Source organism: Schistocerca piceifrons, chromosome 2 (genome assembly GCF_021461385.2).
Source record: "Schistocerca piceifrons isolate TAMUIC-IGC-003096 chromosome 2, iqSchPice1.1, whole genome shotgun sequence".
NCBI lineage: Eukaryota > Metazoa > Arthropoda > Insecta > Orthoptera > Acrididae > Schistocerca > Schistocerca piceifrons.
Genome location: NC_060139.1, coordinates 537,175,790 through 537,198,776, shown reverse-complemented (window position 1 = coordinate 537,198,776; position 22,987 = coordinate 537,175,790). Strand labels below are relative to the sequence as shown.

At 40.6% G+C, this 22,987-nt stretch overlaps 1 protein-coding gene across 1 annotated transcript in view; it reads right to left on the bottom strand.

The window, feature by feature from the left end:
* The window catches only part of LOC124777775 (toll-like receptor 2 type-2), a 178,243-nt gene that overhangs the window by 81,175 nt on the left and 74,081 nt on the right, over positions 1-22,987 (bottom strand). Inside the window, exon 2 of the mRNA XM_047253285.1 lies at positions 12,720-12,998. Coding sequence (XP_047109241.1) covers positions 12,720-12,998 — 279 coding nt within the window. The remainder of the gene's footprint in view (positions 1-12,719; positions 12,999-22,987) is intronic.

The following is a 22,987-nucleotide window of genomic DNA, read 5'->3' as shown; positions in this document are numbered from 1 at the left end:
CAGTGTGTCCTGGGCATTGATACATGCATCAGCTGTCAGTCGTAGTGAATCTCGGATGCGCTGACGTATCCCTGGAGTACTGCGTATGTTTTCGTAGTCTTCCATAATACGGGCACGGAGAGTCTGAACATCTTGTAGAACGTCTTGTATTGCGGTTCCATACACAAGAGCTTTCAAATGCCCCCATAAATAAAAGTCCAGTGGATTTAGGTCCGGAGAGCGTGGAGGCCAAGCAATTGGTCCTTTTCTATGTATCCATCCGTCACCGACTCTGTTATTTAGAAACCCGAATCATGGGGAACAGACACTCTAGGTGACGTCTGGTTACGTTGAGCACAGCCAGTATTTTGTTATACAGTTCCCTGTTGCCACGCGACGTTCGCCATTCCTTGTTTACAGATAACATCAGCTATTCTGGCGATCAGTACGACCGTTGTAAGCACACGGGCTACTGCGCAGAGCTGATCACAGACTTGGCTCGTACAACGGAAATTTGCCAAAAATGTGGAGATGGCACATGCCCTTTTCATGTATGAATTGGCTGACAGCAATGGTGCTCACGCTCAGTGTGTGTATCAGGACAGATTTCCAGGACGAAGGTGCGTAAACAGGAAAACATTTGAAGCCAATGATCGTCGTCTTAGCATTTAATCCTGATATTCGCGACTGGGGGGAGGTCTAGAGGGACGAGGACACTTCAGTGGGAGGTGACAATTCTTCTTGCACTTGACGACGACACTGGTGTCAGTAGAAGACACTGAATGTTGACAACATGACTCTCTGGCAAGTGTTACACGAGGAGCAGCTGCATCCCTACCAGACACAGTGCGTGCAGGCACTATCAGCAGCTGATTTTCCTGCACGGGTATTCTTTTGCGGCCACGCGGGGTAGCCGCGTGGTCTCAGGCGCCTTGTCACGGTTCGCGCGGCTCTCCCTTTCGGAGGTTCGAGTCCTCCCTCGGGCATGGGTGTGTGTGTTGTCCTTAGCGTAAGTTGGTTTAAGTTAGATTAAGCAGTGTGTAAGCCTAGGGACCGATGACCTCAGCAGTTTGGTCCCACAGGACCTTACCACAAATTTAAAAAAAATTCTTTTGCGAATGGTTTATTCAACACAACGTCAACCCTAATTTTAGTGCAACGGTGCTTGCTCACAGATGTAGCGTCGTTTCAACGAGATCAGATTGTAAATTTTCACAATCAGCATGTATGGGCAGACATCAATCCTCAAGCAACTGTTGAAGCAAGTCATCAACAAAGATTTTTTGTCAATGTTTGGGCCGTCATTGTTGACGACTGGTCGGGCCTCACTTTCTTCCACCCGGGCTCAAGAGACAAAGTTATCATAATTTCGTAGGGAATGTTCTATCTGATCTGTTAGCAGATGTGTCTTCAGCTGTGCGACAAAACATGTATGTCATGCTCAGTGGAGCCCCTCCTCATTTTAGTGTTAATGAGTTGGAGAAAATGAGTTGTAACATGGAAACAAAGCCTCTCCAGACCCATGTTCATATAACATAATTTCTTCGTCTACGTGTGAGGAATGTGTCCTACAATTTGTGCCATTTAATTTTGTTACATCCTGTATATCAGGTTCTGCTTGCAAAAGATTTTTGTTGGAAAATTAAGTTTTAAAGAACTGTATTAAGATTAAATTTATTGCTTTACATAAAAAATGTAGAGACCATTCAATGTTGTTCAGATCTTTCAGATAGATACCGGCGCTACATTAAATCAGTTGCAGGAATGCTCGTGATCATGACCGTATTAAACTCCTTAAAGGTCTTTTTAGCAGCCGTTTCAGTGAATATGTGCTCTACGACTGGCGTACATCCTTACAAATTATGGCAATCGTTGACATGTGTTTGATATGTAAAGTAGATTCTAAAGAGTCTCAAAGGGCATGCCACAGTTGCTACACCATGCAGACTTCCATTCCTCGTCCACCTCCAGCCCTATCTCAAATGACCTAGACTTTCGAGGAAGTATCACAGTCTAATCATCCTCTAAACAATACCAAAAAACCTCCAAGCTCACCGCCCCTGCCAGACAGATGAATCATTGAAAAAAGTCTCATATACCCTCACTCCATGAGAGACTACTTACTTACTTATACATAATGGCCTGTTACATGGTATTGTACAATATGCCAAATTTTGTATCTATAATTACATTTCTCCACCCATTTTCGGTTAAATAATAAAATCGATACGGTATAAAATAAAGCAAAATAGCATTATTACTATTTTTAATATTTAGAACCATTGTTCCTCAGTTGGTACTTCAGTTATATAGGGTGACGATAAAAGAATGTCAGTTTCAATGGTAGATTATAACGGTTTAATTTAGACTGTTTACTACAAATCATACATCAAATTGAAGGTAAACTAGTCTAGTTTTTCCAACAAGTGTTCAATATGAACACGTTTAGTTATACGGCATAAGAGTACATCCAATATAAACCCCAATTCTTCTCACACTTTTCTTAACGAGTCTGGAGTAATGGAAGCAATGGCTTATTAATCTCCGTGCCTCATCCTGGCCAATCATTAGGTACCGGCGGAACATTTACACGATCTTTCATAAAGCCCTAAAGGAGAAAAAATCGTATGGCATGACATCAGGTGAACATGGGGACAGAGGAAAATAGTCTGTCATACTGACCATTACGACCAATCCAACGGTCACGGACTTCGATGTTCAACCATTTCGTACAAAGAGATGCCACTGGGGAGGGGCTCCATCTTGTTGACAAATAAGTTTTTCAGTTTCGCCAACTAATTGGGAAAAGAGCCATTTTTGCAACATATGAAGGTAAGCCACAAATGTCACAGTAGCTTCAGAGGAAAAAAAATAAAGAATCTGTAAGTCAGGGACCTGAGTTCAACAGTATATTACGATGCCGATCCTGATTAATTAAATTTACGTTTTCATTTTTCAACTATTTTTTTCGAAAACTTCAACTCTGACGTTCAGTTGGGGAGTCTATAGGATCGATGTATTGTACGAGAACATTCATTTATAATTTCATTCTTTTTCATGTTTTACACAATATTTTGGGAACCTATTGTTATCTCTGATTTTAAAGAAGTTAATTATCCAGTAAATTCCGTTTGCTTCTTTCACCCGTATCTGGCACATATCTGGCGTTCTGCAATGTTTGATCGCAGATATACCGTTCCAAAATGGTGTTAAAAATAATATAATTACATCATTTTTATAATTTTTTTCACATTCTGAATCAAGTTTTCTCGGTAAGAGTTAACTCAAGCTTACAGAACAAATATATGCTGGAATTAATTTGCTTATTTTTAGTTTTGGAAAGACATAGGCTTCAACGCTGTAAAAATGTTCCACTGGTGCTTTGCAGGAAAGAGTTGTGCTATCTTTCTAGCCTATAGTGTTTCATGTAAGAAAGTCTTCGTCCAGCTTTCGAGAAGAACAATCTTGTCTTGCTGATGTTATGGAGAGGAGTTTCATTTTTGCCTGATTTGCTGTGAAGTCAGTGTGTAAAATGAATGTCATTTTTATCTAATTCTACAACTGTTAATGATACGTGGAAGTTGAAATGCATTGCAAACTCTCCCATTTGGAATCAGTATTCAATTAACTGTAGCTCTCTTTACAGCGAAGTTCATTAAGTTATGGCGGATTTGGAAATAAACCACAATATATTCAAACTGTGAATTAATATATTCGCTTATACTCTATAAACCCATACCTCAAGACTCATCGCCTAAGGTATATTAGGGCGACGAGAGGAGCCGCAGATTCTTCGAAAAATCAAGATCAGTATCGAAATCGTTTTCGAGTAATGCAACAATCATTTTATAAACCGATATCTTACATCGCTGTTTCCCATCGCATTCTGTTTGACATTTACAAATCAGATAGCTCTGACAAAGAAATGCATATACTTCAATTTACATCATTATAATATATTTTTTGTGACTGGACTGAAGGAATGGTACTGTTAGACAGCGGAGAAAATCTCTTTGATATCATACAGGTTCATGAGGAAGTGATGACCTCCAGATACGAATAGGCTATTATGGGTATTTACTTTCCCACTTAGATGAAAAGTTGCCTGATCACTGAACACCACACAATCAAGAAAACCATCTCCCCATTGCAACATTCCACTTGCAAAGTTATAACGTACCATAGTCATCTGTCTTTATAGCATGTACAACTGTAACCGGAATAGAGACGTGTGTAAACGTTTTCTTAAAAGCTTCCACACTGTCGTCTTTGGCAACTGAAGTTCAAGACCTCTTTCCAGACAGACTTCTTAGGACTATGATGTTGATATGTTTTCAGCATCCACTTCAGACACTTTTGGTTGTCCCTTGTTTTTTCCCTTTACGCGCACATTTGGTCGATTACAATTGACTGTGGCATCCGAAGATGTTTTTACCACATGAGGGATCACAATTAAACTTCAAACAAAATTCACATCGATCTGAAATCACATATTCACTCTTAGCAAGCTGCAGGTCACAAAACACTTTACACTCAGGAGGCGCCATTTTGCATATGTTGCGCTGCAAGTGCGAAAACAGCATAGCAGTTCTCGTGCATGCACTTATCTAAAACTGTTTTACATTTTTCTTTAATTGTGGCCTTGACCCAACACCCTACAACGCTTACATTTAGTAGTATTAAAATCTGTAATTGGGACATTGTTTTATGGAGCATTTGTATCTATGACGCAGATAAGAAAAATCCTTCTTTTACAACTCAATGTTTTATTTGTGCAGAATCAAACATGTTTCGCCTATTTATGTTTGGCATCATTAATGGTCTATAATATAAAGAAAATTATTTAACTATACAAATTTTGTTAGATCTCTAGTAATTTTGGCAGATCATTTAAATCATCTACCTACTTACAAATATATGGTTGTGTTTAATCATTTACATTCATTTTTCTGTCCTTTTCGTGTATCCTTGTGTTCTTCTGTAGCTACTAGATGGATACAGTACTGGCTTCCAATTAATAGGTCACATGTATACATGTCACAATTGTAATCTATCCAAGAACATGTGCAGTCTGCAATAATATAGGTTACGTGTAATGTAATGTATAAATGTAACATATCAAGTGGGAACCTGTACTGTGACCATCTAGTAGACGAAAGAATGCTTAGATAAATAAAAGGACAGAAAAATAAATGTAAGTGCTAAATAGCAACCACATATTTGTAGATAGTTAGATCATTTAAATGAACTGACAAGACTCACTACTGATCTCCTAACAAAACAAGTATAATTAAATAATTTTCTTTATATTTTAGATCACTGATGGTGCCTAGCATCAATAAGTGGAACATCTTTCGTCATATACAGATAAAAGATTCAGTCGCAATAAATGGAATTTTTATAACCACATGAAAAATACTATCACTGTTATCGCTTCTACTGCTAATAGTATGCAACTGTGTCTACATATGCCTAAGTCTACGATACCATTATTACTTCTTCTAATTGAAAAATACTCACTTCAGTTGGTCTTTATTTTAATTTTCTGAGAACATTCCAGATCACTAGATAACATTCGAAACATCTTAAAAATGAACGTTCAAAGAATCATAAAAATGTTAGTATTTCGTGCTCAAAAATCTAACTTTGTATCACTTTCACTTTTGTTTGCTTCACTCTAATCGAGTACTAAAAATATACTGACATATGTGTCTCTCCATCGCCTATATATACCTTTCTGAGCTGGAATGTATACCCACCATAACAGGAACATTCGAGAACATTCTCAAACATTGTGAAAAAATCCAGAACATTCTAAAACAGTCCCAAAACTTCTGGAAGATTCTATACTAATCTTGAACATTCTACAACTTTCTCCAATATTTTCGAACATCGCTATAGCCGACCTATTCGTCTCGAGAGAATCAGCAACTGGATTTACATTTAAAACAATTCTCGTCTATTCCTTAGTCTCAGTTGCAATTTTCAATTACGTGAGATTTAATTAAAATGTGCAACTGAGACTGAACAATAAATGAGAACTGTTTTGAATTCTCGAACATTCTAGGAGGAATAACTTCGCCGAGTGTCGGCCACATCAGCACTCGATACCCAGCTGCTCCATTCTCCTCCATAAGAAGTCCACTGGTGCAATGCCCTTTTTAGACAACCTTCTCTTCTAACCCAATTATCTGCAGTTCCAAACCGAAACCTTTTTCATGGATGGTGAGTGGAGGGCTACCATACTATGTATCCGCCTTGGGGGCTGCAGGGATGGGTTGCGAAGTTACAGCAACAAATTCGTATACATTTCTTGTATACTAGCTTAGCGCCCGCTGCCTCGTTCACGTCTCCGTGGTGATTAACGTATTAAAGAGCCCTTTCTTTTTCTATGCAATTCTGACAAAGCCGATTTGTCGTGGTGACTGTTAAATAGCTTCCTTTGATTAGTTTATAAATTGCAACGCCTTCTGAACTTTTCACGCTAATTAAGGCCAGAAATCATGATCTTTTCCGAATGTACAACTGACCAAAACGCTATTCTGGTTGCTGGAAGGTGTTTTTCTCCGTTTAGGTTTAAAAATGTTGTAATATAACGATTTATTTTTTTAAAAAATTTCAGCGTTTATTTCAGCCCCTTAGGGGGTGAATTTCAAAAAGTGTTGAAAAACGTATTTTTATATTTCGGACCGATAAACCTATTAACAATTTTGCTTATTTAATTGCTGTCTTGAATTCATATTTATAATGTCATTACAAGACCTATCTCACGCTGCGACCCAGAAGAACTTAAATGAATGAGTAGATAATTTCAAAGAAGCACGAAAGTTTGAACGCCCACGTACAAATGTAAACTGATGATGAAATGTATTCGTTTGATGACGCAAACTCTTTTCTTACTTAAATGAGCTTTTTCTCATTCTCCTAAGTGCAAAATGCCCCTTATTTTAGAAAGATCAATATTTCGTGTTCTTTCATTTTCTACGTAGCTGAAATACATCCGCATCTTCATCTGTACTCTGTGAATCACCGTAAACTATGTGATAGAGGCCATTATTTACTGAACCGCACATCAAAGTCTGTTCCTCTTGCACTCGCGGTTGGAGCGTGGGAAGAATGAACACCTCTGCTCCTCTGAGCCAGCTGTAATTTCCGTAATTTTATCTGCGCAATCTCTAGGGGATAGGTACGCAGGGGGCTGAAACATGAGTTTTGGAGTGTTGCAGGTTCTTGAGAGATGTGCGGCGCATTGCTTAGAGTTCTGAAAGCTGAGATTTTTCACCATTTCTGTTGCACTCTCTCGCCAGTCCCACGCTTCTCGTACTGATAATGTTTCCAAACCGGATAACCATTACTAATTCACTGTAGAACGTAAATATTCTTAAAAAATGTTTATCTTTGAAAATGAACGTTCAGCTTTTGTAACAGCCGTGGGTGTGTTAGATACATGAAGACGTCTTTAAAAAAGAAATGTCACTGAGAAACATAAGTTCTCATTTTTAATGTATTCGTCACAGGCGATAAGAAAAAAGATGGTACTGTTACGTATGCGTCTGTAAAGTATTTCATTCTTTAAAACCAGGTATTTAGTTGCGATCAAGCATTGTCTACCATCGGATAAAAAAGTATCACTGTAAGAGCAGTTTGAGGGCTCTGTCAATCTCTCGTCCTCGTGAAGCTCGTAAAAGTACTTCACTACTGCTTTAATTCGTTTCTTAGTCAGTTTACAGTCAGTGGTTCATTTTTCACAGATGCTGAAAGTTTCGCCAAGTCCTTTGTGTTACGTTCCTTTGATGCTAGCTATTTCTCACGGCAGCCGAGTGATATGTTACTGCACTCGGGAGGACGCGATTCAAATCCCAGACCGTCCTCCCAAACTAAGGCTTACCGTAATCCCCCCCTGCCCCCCTCGCCCTACCACATCGCTCGAGGAATATGGCGGAATGGTTCCTTTGAAAAGAATACGGCCGTCTCTTAAATCTTATGCACCTGCAACGTTTATGCTATTAGACTACGTGGTGTGGTGGTATGTCAATGGTGACGTGTTAATTCTTTCTGGTAACTTGTACAGAATCTGAAAAGAGCACTCGTAATATCATATTTTTGTATTTGTATCAAATCTGAAAAGGATAATATCTTTTTTTTTTTAGATCTATCGCTAAACTTCATTCGTTAAAGGTTTTACTCTTACGAATTAAGTTTGTCAGAGTCTTAAGAACGTCAGTGAATCTCTAAGTGTATAAACAGTTTCTTATCTGTCAGACTACTGTGTTGCATCCGTTGTCTTCAGCGTTATTTTGAAATTACTCGCTGAACAAGTTTTTAAATCTTAAACGCTCTGACAAAAAAGAATTGCAGATCCTTCTCAAGGCTGTTTCTTAATTAGTCTCTTAGCCTCTATAGCGCTTTTAAGGACTAAATTCAAATTGTGAGTGGGTTGTTTATCGCACACAATTGTGCACGCCTCTCATGGCGGATGCTCCGTCATAGCCTTACAGCCGAAGCACTTGCGCACATCTAGTGCCTTTCTTTGTATAGCTAATTAACTGATGATTGAACCAATTCAGATTGATCGTTGGCCTGGGTAAAGGAGGTAAATGATTCGCATATCTTTACGTCTGAATGATTTCCAAAACAGTCTGTCATTGTTTTGAAAGCCATCTTTCCACTCATCCTTTCCTTCATTCTCATTATTCCTATTTTTTTGTTATTTCCAGAGGCACCTTATCCTCAGAGCATTGCTCTAGTCGCCCCACAGCAATTATGTCCCACGGTTACTGTCTTAATTGTGTGGTCATTATTTTCCGCATCTTCTCTTATGCGCGTTTCACACTGAGACGAACACGATATGCGATAAGACACGCTGAAATGAGGGTCGCGACGCGATCTTTTTTTAGCGGTACGACACTCGTATTCCCACTAGGATGCGACTCGCCATACGACAAACGACAAGACATGACGAATCACGTTTCTGTTTTAGTCGCAATCATGAGATCTTCTGAGAGGAGGTTTTGTGGCTTATCATTATTTGAAGCTCAAGAAATTGAAAAAGAGAAGGAAGTACTGAGTGCTCCGTACAGTGCTAAAAATTTCAAATATTATTCAGCTATAGTTTCTCGTGAGCTCTCCCAACATGAACACAAATTCCCCGAATTCTACAGAATGAATACGGACAATTTCCACTTTCTGGAGCAACTTCTATCAGCTACTCTGACGAATCAGGATACAAATTTCTACTTGCTACTTCTCCTGTTGAGAAGTTATTCATTACAAAAGGTAAGTTGGTGCAAGAGTTCTTTTCAGTTTCGCAAAGTGGACTGTATACAATTCAGACTGAGGAGTACTGAGAAGAAACGTTGCTGGATCTGAAGATAGATCAGTCATCGTCGATGGTGTAGCAGTGGATGGTGAACTCTGTATTGATGTAGACAATGTGTTTAAAGTGATGGAAGAGGCCCATGTGATCAGGAAAATCCCGACGATCTTTCTCGGATACGTACACCTACTCATTCAGAAGGAACAAGAGTTAGCTTTTATGCCTGTTACAAAGTTTCCCGAAATCAGGGGACACAGATTGAAAAAAAAAAAAAGAAGAAAGTATAGTCAACACCATCAGATGACGACTCACAGTGCCTTTTCATTTTAGTAAGTTTTTTTCATTTCTAGCTTCAGTCTGTGTCGGCAATATACTAGGTCTGTTGAAAAAATTCGGGAACATTCGTAACTTCCCGCCAGTGGTGTGCTGGAGCGAAATGCGGCTGGCGTCCCTGCGTACGCCTGTGTTTAACGTGTAACTGCCGAAAGTTACATTGTTGTATGTCTGTTCAGTAGTGTCGGTAGTGTTTAAAACGTTGTGCCGGGCAGTTTGCGAATTTCGACGAGGCAAAGTTAGAGGAGCAACGCGTCTGCATTAAATTTTGCGTGAAACTCTAGGAAACCTTTACAGAGCACACCAAATGATGCAGGAAGCCTACAGTGATGAGTGCTTAAGCCATACTCGATGTTACGAATGGTTCACACGGTGTAAGAATAGCCGTACGGAAGTTAAAGATGACCCTCGTTCAGGAAACCCTTCGACGTTTACCGACGACACTCGTATCGGGACCGTCAACGAAATTGCACTTGCGAATAGAAGATTGACTGTCCGAGAGACTGCAGAAGAATGAAACATTTCAGTTGGATTACGGCATGAAATGCTGACACAGCATCTTGGAATGCATCGTGTTGCCTCCAAATTCGTCTCACGGCCCATGAGTCAAGACCAGAAAGACATTCGATTCGCTACCTGTGAAGAGCTTTTGGATCGCGCTGATGAGAACGAGATGTTCCTGAAGAGAATTATAACTGCTTATTAGACGTGGCTCTACGGTTTTTTTTTTTTTCGTGACGCAGGGACAAACTGTTAATCGATGGTACTACAGGGACGTGTTGCAACGCCTGCCAGAAAATGTCATAAGGAAGCGGCCTGAAATGTGGGGATTACGCCATTAACAAACGTGTGAGTTCCGCCAATCCGTGGACCCAAAACACACGGGAGAAATCTATTGCACCTTTCTGCGGACGCATGAAATTAACTCCCAGAGGCGTGTATATTTATTGAAAATGGAAGCCTTCGACACAGGAGTTATGTTCAGAGTAATGTTAGCTGTGCAAACCAGTAACTCAGACTGTTTACCAAGGTTTGTCTGTGGCAGTTTGTGCTGGGGGAGCACGAATTTTATAAATGTTGTACTCACATTAAAATTGGAATAGTATAAATTATACATTGTCATACACAGCTTTCGTGCCAATGGATCTCTGTATTCGCTTATACAGAAATTGCTAGAAATGTTGCATGTGTCGCCGTGGTGTCTAGAAATAGTATTTCCCATGCACATAAGAAAAAGTACAGTCTTATAAACTTTCTAATGATTATAGACGAATTTCAAACATTATGATTTATTTTTGTCGGAAGACTAATTTGCTCTTTCAATCAAATAAATGTTATAAAAGGAATCAAATGCGACTGGAAATTGCTGTTTCTGGTTATGGGATAGTCAGCTTTCGTCTTTGTGCCACTGCAGGTTGCATCTGAAATCCCAGTACCACGCGGCCACGTATTCTAGACTTCTCGTCTCCCTAGTACCGAATCGGCAGAGATAGCTGAAATTCGAGCTGCTAATATGTTGGCTCTTTCCGCTGCCTACTAGTATCACCTGACAGTGTGTGCAATAGGCATTACACTACAGTGGTCATTGTTTAATACTACATTTCATTGAGCAGTGACTGACAGGAGTAGCTGTTTTGGAAAGACGATGTATGACTTTAGACTGAATTCACTTGTTTCTAGTCTCTCACGATCTTATCTTTCAATATCGACTGTAAAAAGTATCTTCCTTGAACGTGTTGATAAATTTAAACCATTTCATATTCAGTTACGTAAAACATATTTGTGATCTTTAACTCCGCGTGTTATGTCTGCTTTCGTTTCGCGTGTTACGTTTGCTTTCGCTTATGAGTGCACAGACGCACTGAATAAGCCGTTCTCTGCTATCTAAATTTAACTAAATTATTCGCATATCCTTACATTAGAATTATTTCCCAGATTGAACTTTGATATTATTTTAATATAGGGAACGAAAAATGTTCAAATGTTTGTGAAATCTTATGGGACTTAACTGCTAAGGTCATCAGTCCCTAAGCTTACACACTACCTAACCTAAATTACCCACGCCCGAGGAAGGACTCGAACTTCTGCCGGGACCAGCCGCACAGTCCACGACTGCAGCGCCCGAGACCGCTCGGCTAATCCTGCGTGGCATGGGGAAAGACTTCTTTCTCTTGATTGTACGATTTTAGTTTTTAATTATTTTCTTCGTGTTCTTCTTTCTTGACAGAGTACATGACACTGTATCGTGATGTTTGAGTTAGCATTAATGATTTAGACGCTAGAATACTAATCGTTGTTATTATAAGTCAAAGTGGCCCGTTACGAATTTTAATTTTGTGTTCAATTTTTGTAAGGCGTCTACCTGAAGAGATGCCCGGACCTAAAAGATGTTCCATACTGAGTCAGTATTGAATAGGATTGGGGAGAAGAGAAGTTTGTGGCACAACTTGAGTAGAAGAAGGGATCGGTTGGTAGGACATGTTCTGAGGCATCAAGGGATCACCAGTTTAGTATTGGAGGGCAGCGTGGAGGGTAAAAATCGTAGAGGGAGACCAAGAGATGAATACACTAAGCAGATGCAGAAGGATGTAGGCTGCAGTAGGTACTGGGAGTTGAAGAAGCTTGCACAGGATAGAGCAGCATGGAGAGCTGCATCAAACCAGTCTCAGGACTGAAGACCACAACAATTGAGTCAGTAGCCCAACAATAGTCACGTCCGCAGAGGAAATTCCCATGTAGTGTGCTCTGCAGTGCCTTCTTCTCTGCTGACGCATTATTTTGTTCTTTTCCTGCTCATTCGGTGTAAATCTGCTGTGTAAGGACAGTAGCCCTCTTGAGGGCTTATAGTATCATAAGACGAGCCTTTGTTTTTGATTGACTGTGGAGGTGTTTGAGATATAACCTACACAATTTGTGTGCAGCCTAGTGATTATTAAAATTGTAACCACATTCTATAAAGTCGAGTGCCACCACACCAGTTGACGATTATCAGTTACAGAGGTGGATGTTTTATGTAATGTGATAAAATTCAACTTTTTAGTTTGGTTGTACTGCAACAAATAGCAAATCGAGAAGTGATGGGTACCGGTACCTTGTATCTGGTATTTCGGAGAGAGTCATGTTGACGAGCACAGCGAAACCGTAGGATGCGAAGGGCTTGTAGTCGAGCGCTCGGTAGAGGAGGTAGCAGCGGAGCTGGCCCTCGCTGGTCATCTCTGGGCACTCGATGTCGGCGTCTTCGAGGTACTCGGAGGGGCAGCTACTGCCGCCGTCTATGAGAGCAGCGTGGGCAGTGCCGTCCACCTCCGGCGTCGCCCCCGCGGCCCCCAGCAGCAGCAACAGCACTGCCGCTGCCACGCATCTGTAGGCACTATGGATCAGGATGCAAGTCTACTAAGCTGGTTTCCACAAATCACGGAAAAACCAAGAAATCAATAACTCAAAGCAACAGACCAGAGAACACTGTGCGCTAGTATGATGGCAGTGTTGCGCCAAACTAGTGAATCAGTGGTGCTGCATGGATTTCTTGATCCATGAAGTTCCAGGGATACATCTGTAACCATATATTCCTTTATTCTGATATTTCGATTGAAAAACGTTGAATCATCTTCTGAGTGACCCGTAAGACAGCCCTCCACCTAACTCAAAGACTCGCAGAGTGTACCAAAACACATGCTGCCAAGACATGCATTTCCTGTACACCCTCTACTGCATCAGCAGATACGCTGACGATGATCGAATCCCAAAAAGGATGAGATGGATGCCAGCATTTGGCCATTGCCATAGTCGTTATAGTGGTCCATCTCAATGCAGTGCACTGCGACAGTTGCTTAGTTGGACAGTAACAGTCATCTACAGCGTCAATGTTCCAGGCAACATTCTTGAACGGTTTATGAGGCTTGTCCAACGTTGGAAAGTCCAAATTTAAACGAGATTTTACATACGCCACCTAAGACAGCTGCTGCTTTGTCGGTGAGAACGACCTGGTACTTCATAAAGCAGTTATGTATAAAATCCCACGTGAATGTGGACTTTCCTACATCGGAAAAATGGCACGTACCGTTCAAGAACTATACATGGAACACCAATGATTCAACCGCCTGCTACACGCCAGCAAGCCAGTGGTGGAAGAACACTGCACTGAGATGGGCCACTCTATGGACTACGACGCTGTCCAAATACTGGCATCCAGCTCATCGTTCTCGGATTCAGTCATCAAGTTCTCTATTGAAATCCGCCTGAGGAAGGTCTTATTCAGCTGCGATGGCCACTTCAGTTTTGATAAAGTATGGAATCCAGCAGTTACAGTTATCAACTCATAGAAAACGATACATGGCCCCTTTATAGTCAAATGCCTATGATCAGAGTTCAGTCACCAAATATGTCCATCGCAGAGGGCACATACCTCTACTGCCCAACTGGCATTTCTTCAACAGCTACTGTCTGGGGCCGCATTCACGTTGGTGCCTTCCACAGATTTATAAGGCACGTGAAAGAGGTTTTGTATCCAAAATATAGTAACAAAAGAAGAATTAGTTACAGCTACAATCCCTGAACTTCACGGATCAGAAGTGTCCAATCTAATCCCATCATCTCTACATAGAAGACCACTACATGATTGTGATGAAAGCAGAAATATTATACGAGAGCGGAAGAACACAATTACGATAGCTACCTTGATCGAATAACGTGGAGGGATCGTTTAGTGGTCGAATTGCGGTGGTCGGCCGTTGGGAGGTTGGAGTGAGGTCAGAGTCGGTGAGAAATGGTCCGCTGGTTCGTAGACTGTAGTAGCCATTTCTAACTTTGGGTTTGACAACCAAAAAGCTTCTCTTTTTTATTTTGAAATTTGTGGTAAGGTGTCATGGGTTCAAACAGCTGAGGTCATCGGTCCCTAAGCTTACGCACTACTTAACCCAACTTAAACCAACATACGCTAAGGACAACACACTATAATATTGTGCCCTGCCCTCGACGTAATAACATTCTATTTTCTTTTTCTATCGAAGTATCAAGATTGAACGATATAATTTAAGCACTAAGTCAATGAACTGCACTGGAAGTCAGCGCATATGTACGGCCAGAACAATGTGAGCGGCGTATCATTATTATCTATGTTTTGTTCTATATATGAATGCGCGCCCATCTTTTCTTGCTCCTCCTACACTTCTTCTTCTTCTTCTTCTTCTTCAATCGCGCGCCTTTCCGACAGTATCTTACGCTAACAAGCTCCTATTTTCTTCCATTTTGTTCAAATGAACTAAACTTGTATTCCTGTTAGGAATTTATTTAATAATTCCATTATTGTCGCCAAGAGCGACTACTGATAGGATCTTATTATGAATACTTTACTCTTTCGCTCCAGAATTGAGCTAAGATTGTTGTAATTTCCAAGTATTTCGCCGAAATACGGCACAATTCTTTGTTATGTTCAAAACCGTGAGGATTATTCACAAAATGTAAGATTTCAGTGCAAAAAAGACTTATTTTGTTAAATAATACTTGTTTAATTTAACATTTCTACTTTCATTTAGTAGTAGCAATCACAAATTCTCAATTTATAAATGTTATAGATTTTTGTACTACATTTTTTTTTCTTACGATGCCAATGCGATACTCACGAGATTAAATTAAAACATTCTGAATCTCTCGCGAGGCGAGAAGCTAGTCAGAAATTTACTTGAGATTACAAAAACACAAATTAAACGTTTTTCAGCACGCTACAAGTCTACTGACTTTCACTTCAAGCGATAAAAGGTAAAAAAGAGTAGAATAAACTAAGAAGTGAAGTGACCATCTTATGCATTGTGTACATTTTCTGATAAAAATGATTTTTGTTCTAAAAACTAAAAAGTGGCGTGTGTGAAATACTTAATTCATTTACTTTTAGTTAATGATAAGAAGTGATACTTCTAATTAATCCTCGTACTAATTGTTGTGTGTGATATTTAAGTAATAAAAGTAACCAGCCTCATGCTCATATTTAAAAATAAAAAATCAAGAATAATTGGGATATATTAACTTGAAGAAATTCTGCTTAGTAATCACAAAATGCTAATTTGTACGAATGGTGATAAGAATTCGAGATTTCGTCGGTCTGCTGTTTCGAGACATAATTAGTTTGAAATATTTATTCGATTTCTGAATTATTACAAATATATGAATATACTTAAGCTTATTTTACATCCATTACAATTTACGCTAGCCGAAGCATAAATTTCCATAATTCCATAATCATTTCCACCAATATTTATAAAATACGGTAGTTAAAGCTTTAGTATAACACACACCCATGTCCGAGGGAGGACTCGAACCTCTGACTGGGGTGCCGCACGGACCGTGATGACTTTTCACCATGTCCTGTGCACTTAAGGCTATACGATGGATAGTGGTATGGAAGCTTACTTACCAGGCAGATGTCTCTTGCTCACCACTCATCACAGGAAATAAAGATCACAGAGGATACTCCAATAAGTACATTGAGCTGCCTATCAATGAAGGACCATTTCCTTTATGAATGTATCTCTTTTTAGCATACAAAGTGAAAGCAGCAGATTTTTATTTTGTGAGGAACCGAAACCTGATCTTATCCACGAATTACGCATAAGGAGATGGTTTCGGAAGAGACTTTGTGTCTATATGGGTATATTTTTAGGAAGACGAATAGATCCCATGTCGATGTATGCAGAACTGTGACTGCTCAAGTCTACAGAGACGACGTCCTTGATGTTTATGCATTCTCTTGTACCGACGCAGAAAGCCGTGGTTTCATTCCACGAGAAGACGACGCTTGATCACAGAGGGCTCATCCCATGAACGAATATCTTCAACAGAAAGCAATTTCACAACGGAATGGCCAGCAAGATATCCCAAACTGACTACAATGTTTGGGATACTTTTGACAAAACCGGAAGATAACGACTTCAAGTAGTTCTGTCGAAGTTGAGATCAGAATGAATGGAGAACAAGCTCCGGCAGAAATAAGTTAGTGCAGAATTGTAAAGTAGAAGAATTGAAGGGAGAGGACAGGCATTTTCATTGTGGAAGTTATGATCGATCACGTCTGCCAGCTAATGGGAGGATCTCCATATTGTGCACAAAGCACGCCATAACCCCTTCACATCTGCTCCTCCAATCCGAGGGCAAGTGATTAACTGCCAGCGACACTCAGTATCATCCCGCACCATTTATCGAAGACTAGCAGCAGCTGGGCTAGGAAATTACCGTTCCATACGTAGGCCGCCTTTAACACCATAACACAAACGGCTGCGTTTGAATTGGTGCCATGTCAGGCTGTTACGTTAAATTATACTGTTCTCTTCTCGTGGCTGCGGTTTCGCCGTTGTTTTGGGGGATTACTGAAATGAGTGCTCGATCTTCCCCCTGTCGCTTACTTGTATAGGCGTTAATAAACTACAAAAGGGACAGTTCCAACACCTATTATAGTAAACACATAGACACATTGTGCTTGCCCGACACGCGTTCCCAATTCCCACAAGAACAATTCCCCTCGCTTACGCACATCCTAATTCAAACAGTGCGATTGCATCTGAACCTCGAAGGCCTGATGAGACTTCATTCAGCTTTAGACTGTAGGGCGACTGCAGTAGAGTATGAAGAAAACAATGATCCTATGCTGTAGATGTATTCACTTATACTGCGTCTGGGGGCACAAAAACAGACAAAATTCTAATTTCTGGCCTCCACAAGAGGAAAAAAATGTAAAAATATCAAGGTTGGAAAGGTGTTTGGATCTTCTTAAACTATGTGCTTCTTAAGCTGTATGAGGTGCAACCCTGCGCGAGCTCCAGACAAGAAGGTTTGAGTTCTGTGATGCAGTTGCGACCTCTGCGCAGTAAGTGCCAAGCCAGGGAGACGAGGGTCATTTTAGCTGAGTCCTGCGCTGTTAAGAGTTTGTTCCTGCGACCAGTCTGATGGTTGTTTGCGAAACTTTCCTACAATCATGTTTATATTAATAATATAAAAAGTTGAAATTAAGTTCAAAAAAATATTGACTAGATAACTATCAAACGTTTAAGATAAAATGAACTTTGTGTATTTCGTGTCAAAGTTACTTATTAGGGCGCAACACCTTCTCAGACTCAACTAATCAGTTGTATCAAAAATGGAACTTTTGCAATCTTGACTCCACTTGGATAAACTTCTGCAGTCATCCATGGCTGTGAGTCCAAGTTCTCGATAGATTATGAAGTGACAATGGTCATATGAGATAGTATTGTAATGTCTCTGTCTGTCGGTAGAGACGCATGAATATAAAATGTAAGCCACTGTGAAGCTATCATAAAGTAGCGTAAGCATGATAGATTTCCTTGGCATGAGGTACCGACATTCATGTGGCAATACGTACTGGTCTGGTAAAACTTATTTCGTGCACACCACACTACCTGTTTGACGTAGAAACTTGTAAGCATGAATCAAATTTGCACTCGAAAGTGAATTCCAAGTCGGACGTACTAGAGGGAATGTTACCCAGTCTAACGATAATCTTATGAAAATAGTGCACCACGTGAGTCCGTTTCTTACAGAAAACGGCAACAATTTTTCTCTTCGAACGGAGAACGTAACCAACAAACGGGGATGCTGATTCCCCTCACCTTTGGACAACACTTTCATTTATGTACATTATTATTTCACTTTCTATGCATATCTGATGAATGTAATTAAGATAAATTTTTAAGCGTGAGGATGCAGGCGCACCACAGGCCACCTCTTTAATTCCTTTCTCCCTAAGGTAAGAACCATCCGAATGGAATGGTCTGCACTGTCCACTGACACGATTCCGCCTGAGCATGCTTGGAACCAGTTGAAACCTGACATGCGCCACTGCAGCAACCATCCCTATACACTGTTGACACTATGACCTCAAGAGCGCTGTAACTGAGTAGTAGGACAGACATGAACAGTGATGTCTCGACCAAACAGTGGACAGCAAGCCAAGGAGGCTCCAAGCACGTCACAACGCACGGGGTAGAGCAACATGGTGCTGTATTGTACCCAGCAGTTACTTCTGTACTTTCGTACGGTTTACTTTTTCCATTTTTCTTACCCGTGAATCTTGGCCCACACAAGTTCGCAGATGGTGCAAAACCTTTTTTAGCCGATCAGGTAGCGAATTAGAAAGCTGTGTAACAAGTACGAAAGAAATTTTCTTCGCAATAGCAAAATCCGCAGAATATAATTTTAGCTGTGATACATCCCCTCAGAGCCTCTCTCCTGCGCCGCACACGATGGTGAAAGCTGCCTGTTTGGTCGAATCCGTCTGCTCTACTAACAACGTGATAGGGTCAACTAACACGGCACTACGTCAGGGCCGAGACAGCGTAAATTCGCCGCCAGGGACACGAAACATACAGCATTCCAATTACTGTTTGCTTAGGAGAAGGCATATAAAATCTAGAGAGTAATGCATATCAATTTTGATTTCAGAATAATTCAGCACTAACAGATCATAATCGGATAACTTATACTGTTGTTGTGGTCTTCAGTCCAGAGACTGGTTTGATGCAGCTCTCCATGCTACTCTGTGCTGCGCAAGCCTCTTCATCTCCGAGTACCTACTGCAACCTACATCCTTCTGAATCTGCTTAGCGTATTCATCTCTTGCTCTCCCTATACGATTTTTACCCTCCACGCTTCCGTCCAATCCTAAATTGTCTATCCTTGGTGCCTCAGAGCGTGTCCTACCAACAGAGTCCGTCTTCTAGTCATGTTGTGCCACAAATTCCTCTTCTCCACAATTCCATTCAGCACCTCCTCATTAGTTACGTGATCTACCCATCTAATCTTCAGCATTCATCTGTAGCACCACATTTCGAAAGCTTCTATTCTCTTCTTGTCTACACTGTTTATCGACCATGTTTCACTTCCACTGACCTTACGATTTATCTTAGAAGAAAGATTAAGGAAAGGCAAACCTATGTTTCTAGCATTTGTAGACTTAGAGAAAGCTTTTGACAACGTTGACTAGAATACTCTCTTTCAAATTCTAAAGGTGGCAGCGGTAAACAGCAAAACTCATCTACTACTTTTAGAGTCTCATTTCCTAATCTAATTCCCTGAGCTTCAACAGATTTCATTCGACTACTTTCCATTCTCCTCGTTTTGCTTTAGTTGATGTTCATTTTACATCCTCCTTTCAAGACACTGTCCATTCCGTTCAGCTGCTCTTCCAGGTCCTTTGTTGTATCTGACAGAATTACAATGTCATCGGCGAACCTCAAAGTTTTTATGTCTTCTCCAGGGATTTGAATTTCCACTCTCAATTTTTCTTTGGATTCCTTTACTGCTTGCTCAATATACAGATTGAATAACATCGGGGATAGGCTAAAACCCTGTCTCACTCCCTTCTCAACCGCTGCTTCCCTTTCATGCCCCTCGACTCTTATAACTGCAATCTGGTGTCTGTACAAATTCTAAACAAGTTTTCGCTCACTGTATTTTACACCTGCCACCTTCAGAATTTGGAAGAGAGGATTCCAGTCAACACTGTCAAAAGCTTTTTCTAAGTCTACAAATGCCAGAAGCGTAGGTTTGCCTCTCCTTAACCTATCTTCTAAGATAAGTCGTAGGGTCAGTACTGCCTTGTGTGTTCCAACATTTCTACGGAATCCAAACTGATCTTCCCCGAGGTCGGCTTCTGCCAGTTCTTCCATTCTTCTGTAAAGAGTACGTGTGGTTATTTTGCAACCATGACTTATTAAACTGACAGTTCTGTAATTTTCACACCTGTCAGCAGCTGCTTACTATATTCTTGTTGAAGTCTGAAGGTATTTCGCCTGTCTCATACATCTTGTTCACCAGATGGAAGAGTTCTGTCATGTCTGGCTCTCCCAAGGCTATCAGCAGTTCTCATGGAATGTTCTCTACTCACGGGGGCTTGTTTCGACTTATGTCTTTCAGTGCTCTGTCAAATTCTTCACGCAGTATCGTATCTCCCATTACATCTTCATCTACGTCCTCTTCCATTACCATAATATTGCCTTCAAGTACATCGCCCTTGTATACTCCTTCCACCTTTCTGCTTTCCTTCTTTGCTTAGGACTGGTTTTCCATCTGAGCTCTTGATATTCATACAGGTCCTCTTTTCTCCAAAGGAATCTTTAATTTTTCTGTAGGCAGTCTCTATCTTACCTCTGGTGATATATGCTTACATCCTTAAATTTGTCCTCTTAGCCATCCCTGCTTAGCCAGTTTGCACTTCCTGTTGATCTCTTTTTAAGTCGTTTGTATTCCGTATCCCCTGCTTCATTTACTACATTTTTATATTTTCTCCTTTCATCAATTAAATTCAATATCTCTTCTGTTACTCAAGGATTTCTTCTAGCCCTCGTCTTTTTACCTACTTCAGCCTCTGCTGGCTTCACTATTTCATCTCTCAAAGCAATCCATTCCTCTTCTACTGTATTTCTTTCCCTCGTTCTTGTCAACCGTTCGATAATGCTCTCTCTGAAACTCTCTGCAATCTCTGGTTCTTTCAGTTTATTCAGACCCTATCTCCTTAAATTCCTACCTTTTGGCAGTTTCTTCAGTTTAAATCTACAGTTCTCATAACCAATAGATTGTGGTCAGAGTCCACATCTGCCCCTGGAAATGTCTTACAATTTAAAACCTGGTTCCTAAATCTCTGTCTTACCATTATATAATCTATCTGAAACCTTCCAGTGTCTCCAGGCCTCTTCCACGTATACAAATTTTTTCATGATTCTTAAACCAAGTGTTAGCTATGATTAAGTTACGCTCTATGTAAAATTCTACCAGACGGCCTCCTCGTTCATTCCTTACTCCAGTACATATTCACCCACAACTTTTCCTTCTCTTCCTTTTCCTACCGGCGAATTCCAGTTACCCGTGACTATTAAATTTTCGTCTCCCTTAACTACGATCGTAATTTCTTTTATCGTATCATACATTTCTTCAATCTCTTCATTATCTGAGGAGCTTGTTGGCATATAAACTTGTACTACTGTTTTAGGCATGGGCTTCGTGTCTATCTTTGCTACAATAATGCGTTCACTATTCTGTTCGTAGTAGCTTAACCTCGTTTCTATTTTTTTATTCATTATTAAACCTACTCCTGCATTACAGTTATTCGATTTTTTATTCACCTGACCAGAAGTCTTGTTCCTACTGCCACCGAACTTCACTAATTCCCGCTATATCTAACTTTAACCTATCCATTTCCCTTTTTAAATTTTCTAACCTAACTGCACGATTGAGGGATCTGATATTCCACGCCCTGATCCGTAGGACGCCAGTTTTGTTTCTCCTGAAATCCGAATGGGGGACTATTTTACCTCCGCAATATTTTACCCAAGAGGAAGCCAACAACATTTAACCATACAGTAAAACTGCATGCCTTCGGGAAAAATTACGGCTTTCAGTAGTTCGCAGTACCAACACAGCAACGCCTTTTGGTTGATATTACAAGGCCAGATCAGTCAATCACCCAGACTGTTGCCCCTGCAACTACTTAAACGGCTGCTGCCCCTCTTCAGGAACCACACGTTTGTCTGGCCTCTCAACAGATACCCCTCAGTTGTGGTTGCACCTACGGTACGTGTGTCTGTATCGCTGAGGCACGCAAGCCTCCCCACCGACAGCAAAGTCCATGGTTCAGGGGAGAAAACTTATACTAACAACCCAATAAAGTTGGTGCAATGCTTAAAGCCAATGCTCTTTCTGGCTATACAGGGTGGTCATTAACAGTATGAAAAGCTAGTATGTGCGTTGCAGGGTTGTTTGTGCTGAGAAATAATTCTTAAAGAAAAAAATTCGATACCTTGCGAAGTTTCCGAGTTAATTAGCAGCGAAGTTAGCCAAGTAGGCTGCTGCGAGCGCAAGTTGAAGCGGTCCGCTAGATACAGTTATAGGGTCAGTTGTTCTCACAGCGTAGATGATAGCTCGCGAGACTGCTCAGCCTTTGAGGCGGATTCAGTCCTTACTACCGCCCCACGTCAAATATATTTACGATTTTAGGAAACCAAACGAAGAAAGTTTTAGCGACACTAACTCTGGCGGGCCGCTTGAACTTGCGCCCGCAAATGCCTGATTGGCTCCTTCCGTGCTAACTGTCTCGGAAACGGCGAAACGTATGAAACATCTTTTCATAACAATTACTTTTTAGCACAACCTACCCTGCGATACCTTTACAAGCTTTTCAGACTGTTTCTGATCACCCTGTACAATGCAGGACGCAGGCAAAACATCAAAGAAATCATTTCTGAATCAGTGTTAGGTGCATGTTTGCAGCAGTATTTTGTTTGGCATACAAGTTGTAACGTCGGCTACTTTAGTACTTTTTCGCGTAATATTTTAAGTTTATCTTTACACTCACGCGGA